The following is a 12,983-nucleotide window of genomic DNA, read 5'->3' on the forward strand; positions in this document are numbered from 1 at the left end:
AAGGTAAAGCTGAGGATCTACACCAGACTGAGATTAAAAACTAGGTAAATACAGTGCATAATCATGGACTGGATCCTTTTACGATAACGGGCATCACTGGAACAACTGGTGAATTTGAATGGGGAACTGAGGATTTACATGGTAATAATCCATCACTATTAATTTTCTGATTCTGATGACTATACTCTGCATATAAAGGAGAATGTCCTTATATGAGGAAAATACACACTGAAGTATTCAGAGACAATGAGGCATTCATGTTGGCAATGTTAAATACTTCAAAGGATAAAAAGTATTTGTGTTGTTCTTACAACTTTTCTGTAAGTTTGAGATTCTTTTAAAAAACAAAGCTGTAATTCAATAAGCCATTTCTGAAATAAAAGACAATATAAACTTTTAAAAGACATCTACTGTGTACCTGGGAAAAATTACCTAAATGAACATGAGACTTGTCCAAGTAAAACTTAAATTTACTTAGAAATCTAAGAAAATTAGATTAGCACAGCATTCAGCACCATAAATCAACAAAACACCTACAATATATGCAAGGAAAGAAAATGTAAGCCAAGGCTTTTTATCCAGCAAAGCTGTGCTTCAAGTAGAAAGGCTCAAACAGTTTTGAAATGTAAAAACTTGGGGAATACCACTGTATTCCTGAGGATTCTATGTGAGGATCATCTTCAGCCAAACAAGAGATGTTTGAGATATTTTAGAAAAAGAAGGGAGAAGATACAGCACAGAAAAAAAGCTACTTATTTCATATGTAATGGTTAAAATGCTGAAGAATTATCATTTAGAGTTAACAACCAAAAAGAAGCAGTTTTACATAGTAAAGTATAGTAATAAATAAGATATTGATTTATTAATTTTAAAACACATTTTTCTATATTTTAATATCTCAGAAATTAAGATGTACCGTATAATTGATAACACACCATATTTTAGCTGGTAGCAATATTTTTCCTAAATAGCACACAGATGGTGTAATGGGTTTTACAATAGACTCCATCTCTTAGATAAAGGACAGTATGGTAATATGATTAAATATACTTGGGGAGTAGAGAGGAAAGAAATGAAGAGGAAGAAATTACAACCCAATTTTTGTTGAACTTCTTTGGTTCTTGTGGAGGAAACCAAAACAAGAAAGGGATGACCTAGGATGTATGAAGATACATGACCACAAAAAAAAAAATACATACATTCCTAAAAGGAAGCAGTACCAAAACTGAAGATGTATCACATGGTAAGACTTTAAATATACCTTAAAACAATATAACTGTGACCAGATATATCTGATATATCAGTAAAGACAAATAAGCTTAATTTACTTTAAAAGAAAATGTTTTCAGATTGAATCAAAGAGCAATACCTAATTCTATGTTATAGCCTAAAATATATACCTAAAACAAAGTGACTTAGAAAAGTTAAGTATAAAAGTATGAGCCAAGGTAAAAAGGCAAGTAAAATTATCAGCAGATACAACTTAATGTAAATCAAGGTAGAATTCTAAATCAAAAGTTCTAAATGAGACAAAGGGCACTTTATAAGGCTAAGATCAACTTTAATAGTGATGATTATCTATGCACCAAATAATATGGCATCAACGTCCATCAAAACTACTAAACTTAAGAAAATGGAAAACACTTTAAGAATGCACTAAAAGTAGAAAACAGATCAAGAAAAAAAAAGAAAGGATTTAAAAATACATATGTAGTGAATAAAGTGATCGTACAGTTATGTACTAACCTACAAACTCTCAGAAGATATACCTGGTTTTTCAAAAATCCACTCATGAAAACAGATATTTTGGGCCATAGAGAAAACCTCAATAAATTGAAAATAATATTTATCAAAACTGAGCCCAAAAGAGACTTTTAAATCCACTCAATAGAAGAAATAAAGTCATCAAAGAACTACTTCTAAAGTAACTCAGACCCAGATGGTTTCACAAGGGAATTTTACCAAATTTTTAAGGAATAAATAATTTCAAGCTATTTGAATTGTTCCAGAGCAAAGAGAAAACTGAAAACTTCCAAATTATTTTTATAAAGCAAATATATAGTGATTCTAAGAACTGGTAAAGGCTGTATTCCTCAAAAAACAAAACAGAAAAAGAAAATACCACATGTATCATAAAGCAAAAATCCTAGATAAAATATTAGAAAACAGAATCCAACAGAATACAATATGACTCAGATATGGTTTATTCTAAGAATGTAAAAATGATTTAAAACTATATAATCAACTAATTAACATAATTCATTCTATTTATAAATCAAAAAAGGAAAATTACATTATTATTTTCCATAGATGCTGGATATTTGGTAAGATTCAACATCAATTTTGAGGGGGAAAACAAAACAGGAATCAACGGACTCTTACTTGACATGATAAAAACAAATTTACCTCACCCCAAAGCTAGCACCTTACCTAACAGGGAAAAAACTGGACATGTCAAAGACAAGACAAAGATATATTAAAAAGATCAGTCAAAAGAATTAAGCAGGAGAAATATGCAAGGAGTACAAGAGTTGAAAAGGAAAAAGTAAAAACTACCTCTGTTTGACATATGATTCTCTTTTTCAGATATATAATGAACTGAAAAATTATGACAAAAAGATTAAGTAGTAGGAAAAAATAATTTATATAAATACAGTCATCATGTCATATATGCAAACATCAACCAGTTCATTAAATATTATAATAAAAGAATCTATAATAGCAACAAAATAGAAAATGCCCACGGATTAATTTTAAAACATTTAAAACCAAGATAAGGAAAAATTGAAAACATTCCTTAAAAACAAAAATACACTTGATCAAATGACATACTACATGTATGAGTGAGGACCCTAGTCAGAAAAATGGAAATGATACTATGTATTTCAAACAGAGAAAATTACAGAGAATTGGTTACACAGGTACTGGAAGATAGAAACAGTAAAAACACTGAAGCAACTCATAAATAATAACTGTTAGGAGGATAGTATCACTCCCAGGGCTAAGGTTACAAAAGATGGGTTTATCAGAACCTAAGACACTTAAGGGGCCTGGAGCTATTGCTCAGACCTCTGGGGTCACCTCCCTCCCACCTCTGCTGCTCCTGATACTTCTTAGGGAGTGTGGTGAATCTGCTTCTGGGGAAGTCAAAAGAAGCTGGACCTTTGCAGCCTGGAGCCAAACACTGCTGGAGATAACGATCACTTGCAGAAGCAATGCTGGTAGAAAAAAAACAAGAACCTTCTCCCGGCCATCATCCAGTAAGGCAGAACCTAATAAATCTGGTAGCAAGGGAGTCTGGGGAATGAGGTTTACAAAGTCTGAGACCCAGCATCAAAGCGTATAAAAGAGCGTAAGAGTATAAGAAGGCAAATTTTCAGTTGAGAGATATTAGATAAATGGTCAGCCCATTTCACCCCTTCGGCAATTTAGTACACATTTGATCTTCCATAAAATGACAATATTTCTAGTTTCCATCTAATAAGATGGAACTATCCTATATACAAATGAAAGCACTCTTATTTTTTCCCCAGAAGGGGAGAAGCAAAGTACCAAGAATAACTGTGGCCATCTCTGGACAACATTAAGATCTTTTCAGCTCGAATGACAATTCCTTAAGAACTCAATGTTTAAAATAAACGAGTTTATTTTTAGACATGAAAGTATTAAGAGGCACTGCTCAAAGAATTCCCTGGCTTCCAAACACAGCCCTCTCTGAGCCCATTTTGTAGCAACACCAATTTCTCCTTGGTAACTTGGATGAGTCACCTCCATCACTTCTTTGCCTGCTCGTTCAGTAACCTGAGGAATCCCAAATAACCAGGTGGTAATCTCAAACTCAAGTTAACTGTGTCCCTTGGTGGAGGTACACTATCTACAAGGGTCTGTTTCTTTGGACCTTCTCTGTTACCAACCAGTCATCAGTTAGGTTCCAGTCCAAAAAACAGAAACATGTTAGGTAGTTCAAAAAGGCGGGTTACATCACAGAATTCATTTCTGAGCATGAGAGGACTGCAAGAACCACTGTGGAACGCCAAATTAATCCACAAACAACTCTAAGAAGCAGCTACCACCTACAGGGAAGAGGTGGAGTGACTAGAACCTAGGAACTTGTGCAAATGCCCCCACCTAATTGTTGCTCCATGAGGAAATGTATCCTTTATCTATGAATGTCAAGGAAAGCTTCATAGAAAAGTGATGGTTGATATGGGTTTTTTGAAGGATGCATATTTCACCAGGAAGTGAAATGGGAATAAGCCAACATTCATAATTTTGAAAACCCTAACCTGCTAAACAGTTTTAACACCAAGTTCTCTTGGTGACTCTGCTTATGTATAAACCTCAAAACCAGGAAGGGCAAAAAGCCAGAGCGGCTCAAAAATCACAGCCCTGGAGAGTAATGTTAAAGATTCTCAACCCTGTGATGCTTATGTGCATAGGCCTAAAATAAGAGAAAAATATAAAGGTTGCAGCATATCCTTTTCCTCTACCTTTACAGGAGATTCAAAGTGCAGAGCAGATGAAAAAATGGAAAGAGAGGCTTGAGAAAAAGTATTATTCTACAGAAATTCAAGATGACTACCAGACTGTCACTCAACAAGAATTCCGAGAGTAAGCATTTGTTCTAACTAGGGTACTATGGAATATCATGATATGAGGACTGGGGACATCCCACAATTTTCCTGATGTCCCCAATTTTCCTGAACCCAGAATCTTATTCTGTTAAGATGTCACAATTTTTCCCAGTTTTTTTACCCAATTTTAAAGTAACATAGAAAGCATAAGACTCCATTTATTTAAATGGAAGGTGAAGTAAGACCAATTGCTTTTGTCCTTACATCTCTAGATAACAGGAAATGCCACTTATACTTGACATGCATAGTAAATACTGTGCCCACGCAGCTTTAAAATATTAGATCTGTTAACTGGCCATGCTAGGCATGTTTTGGGAGCTTAAAACACTATCCTCCCACTCAAAGTATTTCACAATAGGCGCTAATAACCTACTGTCCCCTTACATACAAAAATGTTACTGACTCATTCTCTCCTTCTAAATTATCCTCTAGCCTCTTTTTATATGCTGTGGAGCTGGAGAAAGAATTACACTATGTCAGTTTAAAACTAAACCGAGTGATGAGGAAGGTTTCAGCTCTACAATACTGAAAAAAAGTAGAGGTGAGAATCTGTGATATAATCATGGAGCATTTCTAACAATTTATTCCTGAACTGAGTTAGTTCCTAAATTTGTCCCCATTTCAGGTACATTTTAAAAGCACAAAACCAGCTACCATCAAACTATCATCAGGGTCAATGATAATCATCAAATTATTTCTAGGAATGGGACACAATATATAATCCATGCATATTACAACATGCCTCCACAATACATACACTCAGGTACAGGTAAAGACTTTTATAATGAGATTTATTATTAAATTCTAGGAATGAAAATGCAAAGTATAAAATAATACTGCTTTTAGTTCTTGGGGCAGGTCTCTAAGTAAATGGTTAAGTAAGTAAAGATACTTTTCACAGTGTTATAGAGAGTATAAGAACTGCTGGTATTCTCATCACACACCATGTTTCTAACTTCATGGGCCAATAAATGTTTAGAATCCTAGAAAACCATTATATAAGACCCCAGGTAAAATAATCTCACGTCCATTCTTCCTAGTTGGAAGTCTCCTCGAAAAAGGCAAAGTGTAGAACAAACTTTCCAACCACCTACAGAAATTTCACTAATATCTTCAAATGATAAATTCATCTAGACAGTTTCTAAAGTTAACACTTTCACAAAAGTGCTTCCTCAATTACTTTATAAAGCAAAATATCCTTGAAAAAGAAAAAAGAGCAAAGCAGGAGCTTTAGGGTTATAAAAACACAAGTTATGTTTGGAAAGGATAAATGAGGGTGCTGCAAAAGTCCTGTTTGGATGGTTACAAAGTTGTGAATGGCTGGTATTTGGGAAACTGCAAGGAAACTTTTCTAATAGAGGTTACATAAGCCCTCCTAGAAAAGCCACATGTTCTCTTAACCTAAGCAACATTATTTGACCATAGACTCCCAGGTTGTGCTCAACAGTCCCTGGACTGTGAAACTCAAATAAAGGAATTGTTAAATATACTCACCTTCCTCAAACCAAGCTCTTCTCTTAGACACTGTATTTCAAATTTTTTTAATAAGATAACTGACTGTAACAAGAAATGAAGACTATTCTCTCTGCATCTTCTCCCTAGATTTCCAAACAACATGGCTCTTCTTTGTCTTACCACTCCCTAGAGCTATAGCCAGTCACGTGGTTTAGTAACCCTGCAGTCTCTCCACATGGTCTCTGGTTGGGGTAATTCAAACAGAGCCTGAGAACATTAAGGCAAGGGAACACTTGAGGTTTCTATTTTTCTTTTTTAACATCTAGTGAAAAAAACAAAAAACATTTACAGAGACTTAGAACATTAAAGTTCTTTTATTACAAAAGTCTATACAATGAAGTGCCAGACACAGCAATGCAATGATACTTAGTCATATATATCTATATATTATTTGTATATAGATATACAGCTTTTACTTGTACCAAAGTAAAATTATCACAAACTGCCTAATTCTACCACTTACTGCTGAACTAGGACACACAATACTGTCACACAGCATGCATGCTGCTAGGCTACTTTTTATCTATTCTACTCACAGCCAAACATTAACAATGAATAACCAACATCATGAAGCAGCTGTTAATTCTAAAATGAAACCAGTCGGCCAATGACTTATAAAAATATGGTACTAATATAGATTTAGCATTATAAAGAAGGAATATATTATTTAAAACATTTAAAAATAGTGCATATGGACATTTTCGCATGTGGTATATAAAATAAAACATTCATATAAAACAATACACAGTGCACATTAAATAAGATGTTTGGATATACTCCTGTCTGGAGACTAAAAGACATAAACTAAATGCACACTGCATGATGAATTCAAAATCAAAGTGATAACATCTTTTGGTGTTTTCAATTTCACGATTCTAGGTGTACATTATGAATAACCAAGCTGTATCAAAAGGAAACCACATGAAAAGGGCTGGATTTAGTGCTTTATTCCCCAACGTGTTCACTACCAAGGAACATTCCCTCCCCCCCAAAAAGGCATTGCACACACAGATGAAATGTGAAGTACTAGAAATGCTACTTATTATCAAGCTACTTCATGTGCTATGTAATAGTGCCAGAAGTCTGAGGTTCATGCTTCCCTCATCTTATTAAAGGATGTTGCAAAAGTTCATTTTTGTGTGAAACAAATTATGAATATTAGCTAGTTAAGAAAACCATGCATGAGTCACTGCATGCAAAACATGGGCACAAAGTGAGACACACATCCATCCAAAAAAGCACCAGGAAAAAAATTAACACTTAGATCAAGCCTGATCAGAATATGCTGTTAATGACTATTACATTGTTAGCACAAATAAAGTTACTATTCTGTGAAATTAATTAGCAGAATTATACCAGGAAAGAACCTGATGCAAACCCAAAGGAAAGAAGATATGCTTAGAATGTATGACAAGGGGCATACCACAATAATCACATAGCCAGGTGCTTTAAATAGCATGTGACTGAGCAAATCCCTTTAGAGGATGTTTTCTTTATGGATTTTGCTAATTAAAAAAAAAAAAATGATATACCCCACCAAAGGTACAAGAAAAAATGCAGTGGTATAGCCCTTGTTAAGAATAGATTCACTTCAGGCATAATGATTCTTTTGCCAATTTAAGCCCATTTGATTGAACACACAAATCTGAGCACCATCAGTTCCTACATGCTGACATGGCTATTTTCTCACATTATCTGGAGGTTGGTAGGGGGGCAAAAAATGCAGGATCTAATCCAGACAAATCACATCATCACCATCTGATAAACTGCAACTGAGGAAACAAAGAGTAACTTAAGTCCCAAAGGCAGCATGTGATATAATTCAGTTCTGTGTGTGATGTGTGGTATGTATTTTCACTACACTAATAAGCAAGGTCACTTTTTGGTCTAGCCATTGTTATCTTCATCCAGGAGCTGTGTGACCACTGAACTGCAAACTTTTGCTAACATACTATGGATGAAAAAGCGTCACTTTGGGCATTTAACAGAAATAGGTTCCACTGTAGGACTTGAAATTTCAGTTGATTTTGGTTTTTTAAGAAAACATAGAACATAGTTGCATATGTGCACATTTATAGGCTTTTCTTTCAAATTTTCAGTCATTCTGTAAGAAAAAGGCAACCGAAGAAGAATTCAATATGAAGATTTTCCTCTCAATTTTCTTGAGTAATGAGAAACAAAATAATAAAGTTGGTAATAACAAAAAGCTTCTATCTTCAAAGTTCTTAAAGTTGAAAAGATAAAATATTAGTCTTTTAATAACACGATGTATCTGCAGTACAAAACGAAGAAAAGTGGATGTTTGCTAAAGGTAGAGGACAGTCTGTGGTTAATATGGAACATCGCACTCTACTTACCCTCCCATCATTTCTCTAGTGGCACCACCAGCAAGTATAAAATGCAACTCTCTGAGTGCCTGACAGAATGAACTTAAGTTACCAGCCAAGTACACATGATGATAGCTTCAGGAAATACAACTGATTTTATGATGTTGTCAAGGACCATATTTTATATGGATTTTGAAGAATCTTGTTTGCTGATAAGAACTTCAAGAAGCCTAAGCTTGGCTTTAATTTTCTTGTACTCCTTGTACTCCTCAAGCACTGGAACACGATCCTCTTTTTGGGCATTCCTAGGGGAAAAAATAAAACTTAGAGATCATCTGGAAAATAAAATCCCAGAAGTTGTCATAATGTCAGACAGAATATTACCCAATATAAGCTCAAATAAAAAACTGCGAGAAAAAAAGATTATTGGACTATTTCCCTTCAACTGAACAGAATATTCCTAAAATACTTCGAATTCTGATCATCATTGATACTGATAATATCCATTAATGTGTTTGGATATAATGTGTTGACACATTAATGGACATTATCAGTATCAATGATGACTGGAGGTTATTAGAGATAATCAAATATTTTAATAAGACATGCATTGCTAGACTCTGTCAGGTCTGTAAGTGTATCTTAAGTTCTAGAGAATTACGGTGAGTCATTTCATATATTACTTAACTCTGGCTTCAGTGAATTAAGATGCAAAACATCTTACTGGTAGCAAAAAAGTCATCTTTCTCACTTTATATTAGGGATACAATGAAATTCAGTTTAATAATCAGGTAAAATATTGAACTATCCTAATTTATAAACAAAGGTTTTTTCCCAATAAGACAAAGAATTAGAAAGCACTTGGAAAATGCACTTGAGATTTTTTTTTTTAAAGCCATACATGCCACCCTACACAGAAGACTCAAATACAGTAGTTTTCTCTTATCCATGGGGATACATTCCAAGAACCCTGTGGATGCCTGAAACCAAATCCTATATATACTTCACATTCATACCTATAATAAACTTTATTTTATAAATTAAGACACAGTAAGAGATTAACAATAACTAATAATAAAACAGAATAACTATAGCAATTCACTCTAATAAAAGTTACGCGAACATGGTCTCTCTCGAACATCTTATACAAATTTAATGCCTTTTTTCATATTATTAATAACTAAACATTTATCATGCATTGGACCGTAACTTTTACAGTCTGAGGTGTGACAGCAAAATTAGTACGAATTTCTTTTTCCTTCTTCATAATTTCATGGATAGATTTGTTCTTACTATAGTTCTTAGCAACCTCAGCATATGATTATTTTTTCTCCTTGACTGATTGATTTAAGAATTTTCTTTTTCTTTCCCTCTTTTCACCCCTCTTTTCACTTGAAGTACTCTATGGCTTCTCTTTGGCATATCCGAATTGCTAACTCCTGTACTTTGAAACACATTAAGTTAAATAAGGATTAACTGAATACAGGAACTGAGATATTGTGATGGCTAATCTGATAAACGAGATGGATACTGAGTGACTAAGGGGCAGGATATGCTGGACAAAAGGATGATTCACGTCTTGGGTGGGCCAGCACAAGATTTCATCACACCATTCAGAACAGTTCACGATTTACACGTTATGAACTGTTCATTTCTAGAACATCCCATTTAATATTTCTGGACCACAGTTAATCATGGTATAACTGAAACAGACACAAAACTGATGCAGTAGAACTACTGTAGAGTTAATGGCTTGGTAAGATCATCTGGTAACATGGAAAAACTCTTCTGAGGCCTGAGATAAATTGTCACTTCTGGCCACAGTCTGAATTAGAATGTATTTTCCTTACTTTTAAAGTCCCACTGGGTCAACTGTGCATTACCCAGTTTGATAAAGGTACTTGGCCATACTGTATTATAGGAGCCACAAGACTGCCACACTAATACACACCTTGGAAGTATGTGTCCTAGAATGAGACAACACACAGTCTAAGCAGCCATGGTCTCAGTAGAAGAATCCAAACTAACTGAGAATAACACACACATTTGGGACCCTTTCTAAAAGGAGATCTCATTCACAAACACTTCCAAAAGGGTAAAGATACTGAATTAAGGAACTTAAAATAACTGCCACTCAACCACATCTCTCTGGGACAATACTGATATATTTTGTCAGATGTTGTTTACTCCAGCTCTAGCTTTTTCTTTCCATTAACAGCAGGGCTGCAAGGAATAAAAGAATTTTTTATTTTTATTTTCAATGCTAGCATCCTTAAATGCACATTTCTATTCTTATCTATTTATTTCAATATATGGGCAGGACATGTGACTTAAGAAGAAAGAGAATTAAATTTTGTGATGCTCAAACAAACCTTCCATTTTGTTGATAAAATGCTTCTTCAAAGTCCCGTAATGTTTTACGTAGTTTCTTTTTTTCAGCTCTGGCTTTCCAAAGTTGTTCCAGTAATTCAGGCCTAAAATTGAAATGGGAAGAAAATGTTTGAAAGGGTACTTTAAATTCATCATGTTCTTAACAGTGTTTCTAACTCTGGCTGCAAAATCAACTCAGCTGATGAGTTTCTGGAATAACCAATGTCAAAGATTCACCTTGGAGCAATTAAATCAGAATAGCTGCTTGTAGGGCTCAGCATAAGTACTTAAAACAAAAACAGAACAACGTTCCACATGATCCTAAAGTGATGCCAGGGCTAAATATTAGAATCCAAGGCCACATCAAGTAAAGACGCTGATGGAGCATAAACTAACAGATAACTCTCAGCTGGTTCCAGCACTCTGTCATACAGCAAATGTAGGACTTTAGTTTCTTTTAATTTTTATCACACACTAATTTTCAATTCAGAAAATGTGAATAACAACATATTTTGTAAAGCACACATTCTAAAATCATTGTATTTCTTGAGCACTGTATTCATTCTCTCCAAGTATTCAATTATTTAACACTAAATTTTTTGAGTATTTCTTACATAAATAGGCTAAAATCACAAACCGGCATACATACATAGACGCTGCTCGAGTACTTGACAATCGGAGATCTAGAGCCAGTTTTTCCTGATTTTCTTCAACATCAGACTCTGAGTTATCCAATGATGACTGTGCCTGTACAGCAGTTTTCAAGATATCACTTAACTCAGAGGACAGACAAACACCATCTTCTTCTTCTTCCTAAATATATATATGCAAACAGAGAATCAAACATGCCACGGTTTCAACTTTTCCCTTAGGAAAAAGATTACAGGATGATTTCTCTTGAGGATTACCTTGATTTCTTCAAAAAAATGTGCAGTTTCTCCCTCTATGATTGGCTGTAACATCTGACCTCTTCGCTTGGTGGATGGAGATCCCTGTGACAATAAACATACAAATGTCACATTTTTAGTATTTAAGGAAGATTCACTTCGCTATTACAGATAAAATAAAGTATAACAAATCTTAAACTTTATTTTAACGATCTTAAACTTTATTTTCAAATTCCTAACCATATGCTTTAAAAGTTTTTAGGCATTTCTGACTATATTTTTGCTTTTACTTGTTATGAATGCATAATAGTGATAAATGGTAACTTATGTCTAGGTAATTCTAAAGAGCTCATTCAATGAATGTTTTCAAAATTCTAACTAATAAAGTGTTACTGATAATTTAATTGGGAGCATTTTTTCTTTTTAACAAAGCTGTCAACTTTCTTGGTCTGAGGACCCCTTTATATTTCTTTTTAAAAAAAATAACAGTTCACTAAGATGTAATTCATATACCATAAGATTCACTCTTCTACAGTATACAATTTAGTGGTTTTTAGTATATTCACAAAGTTGTGCAACCACCACCACTATCTGTTTCTAGAACATTTCATCACCTTAAAAGGAAACTGTACTCATTAGCCCTCTCCCCCTAACCCATGGCAAACAACAATCTCTTTTCTGTCTCAATGGGCTGGTCTATTATAGATGTTTCATAGAAGTGGCCTTTGTGTCCAGCTTTTTTCACTTAGCCTAAGTGTTTTTTCAAGATTTATCCATGTCATAGTGTGTACCAGTACTTCATCCCTTTGCATGGCAAATAATATTCCACCATACAGATATACCTCATCATATTTACCCATCAGTTGGCTGCAAATCTGGATGGTTTTTTACACTTTAAGTATTATGAATAATGCTACTTTTAAGACATGCCTACAAATTTATGTGGACAAGTGTTTTCAATTTTCTTGGGTATATCCAAGGAAGAGAATTGCTATGTTATATAGTAACTCAATGTTTAAACTTGTGAGGAACTGCCAGTACCAGTTAACAGTTGGAAAAATGATTCTCTCCTATTGTCTTGGCTTAACTTTTAGACTCCAAATTTTTCTTTATAATAGTCAAATTTAGGAGTCCGTAAGATCTAGAAATGCTTCCTATGGACTCAGTTTTTAAAGACAAACCTGTGGAATTCTAAGGTGATTTTCATAAATAAATTCAAAGACTAATTATACTATTATGGAATTATGAAA

General features: G+C 34.1%; 2 protein-coding genes across 9 annotated transcripts in view; one reads left to right on the plus strand and one right to left on the minus strand.

The window, feature by feature from the left end:
• Positions 1 to 8,577, plus strand: part of PKD2L2 (polycystin 2 like 2, transient receptor potential cation channel) — a 40,367-nt gene extending 31,790 nt beyond the window's left edge. For 3 of the 4 annotated variants that reach the window (XM_065918608.1, XM_065918606.1, XM_065918609.1), the window contains 2 exons: positions 4,499 to 4,611; positions 5,067 to 5,223. In XM_065918608.1, coding sequence (XP_065774680.1) covers positions 4,499 to 4,611; positions 5,067 to 5,163 — 210 coding nt within the window. In that variant the 3' untranslated portion in view covers positions 5,164 to 5,223. Of the gene's footprint in view, positions 1 to 4,498; positions 4,612 to 5,066; positions 5,224 to 8,525 lie in introns of those variants that run through there. The other variant, XM_065918607.1, reaches the window with a different exon arrangement.
• FAM13B (family with sequence similarity 13 member B) overlaps positions 6,434 to 12,983 on the minus strand; it is a 78,243-nt gene continuing 71,693 nt past the window's right edge. For all 5 annotated transcript variants that reach the window (XM_065918604.1, XM_065918601.1, XM_065918603.1 and 2 more), the window contains 4 exons: positions 11,755 to 11,838; positions 11,496 to 11,659; positions 10,849 to 10,950; positions 6,434 to 8,781 (listed from right to left, as the gene is read on the minus strand). In XM_065918604.1, the coding sequence (XP_065774676.1) occupies positions 8,658 to 8,781; positions 10,849 to 10,950; positions 11,496 to 11,659; positions 11,755 to 11,838 (474 nt within the window). In that variant the 3' untranslated portion in view covers positions 6,434 to 8,657. The remainder of the gene's footprint in view (positions 8,782 to 10,848; positions 10,951 to 11,495; positions 11,660 to 11,754; positions 11,839 to 12,983) is intronic.

This window comes from Muntiacus reevesi, chromosome 1 (genome assembly GCF_963930625.1).
Source record: "Muntiacus reevesi chromosome 1, mMunRee1.1, whole genome shotgun sequence".
Taxonomy (NCBI): domain Eukaryota; kingdom Metazoa; phylum Chordata; class Mammalia; order Artiodactyla; family Cervidae; genus Muntiacus; species Muntiacus reevesi.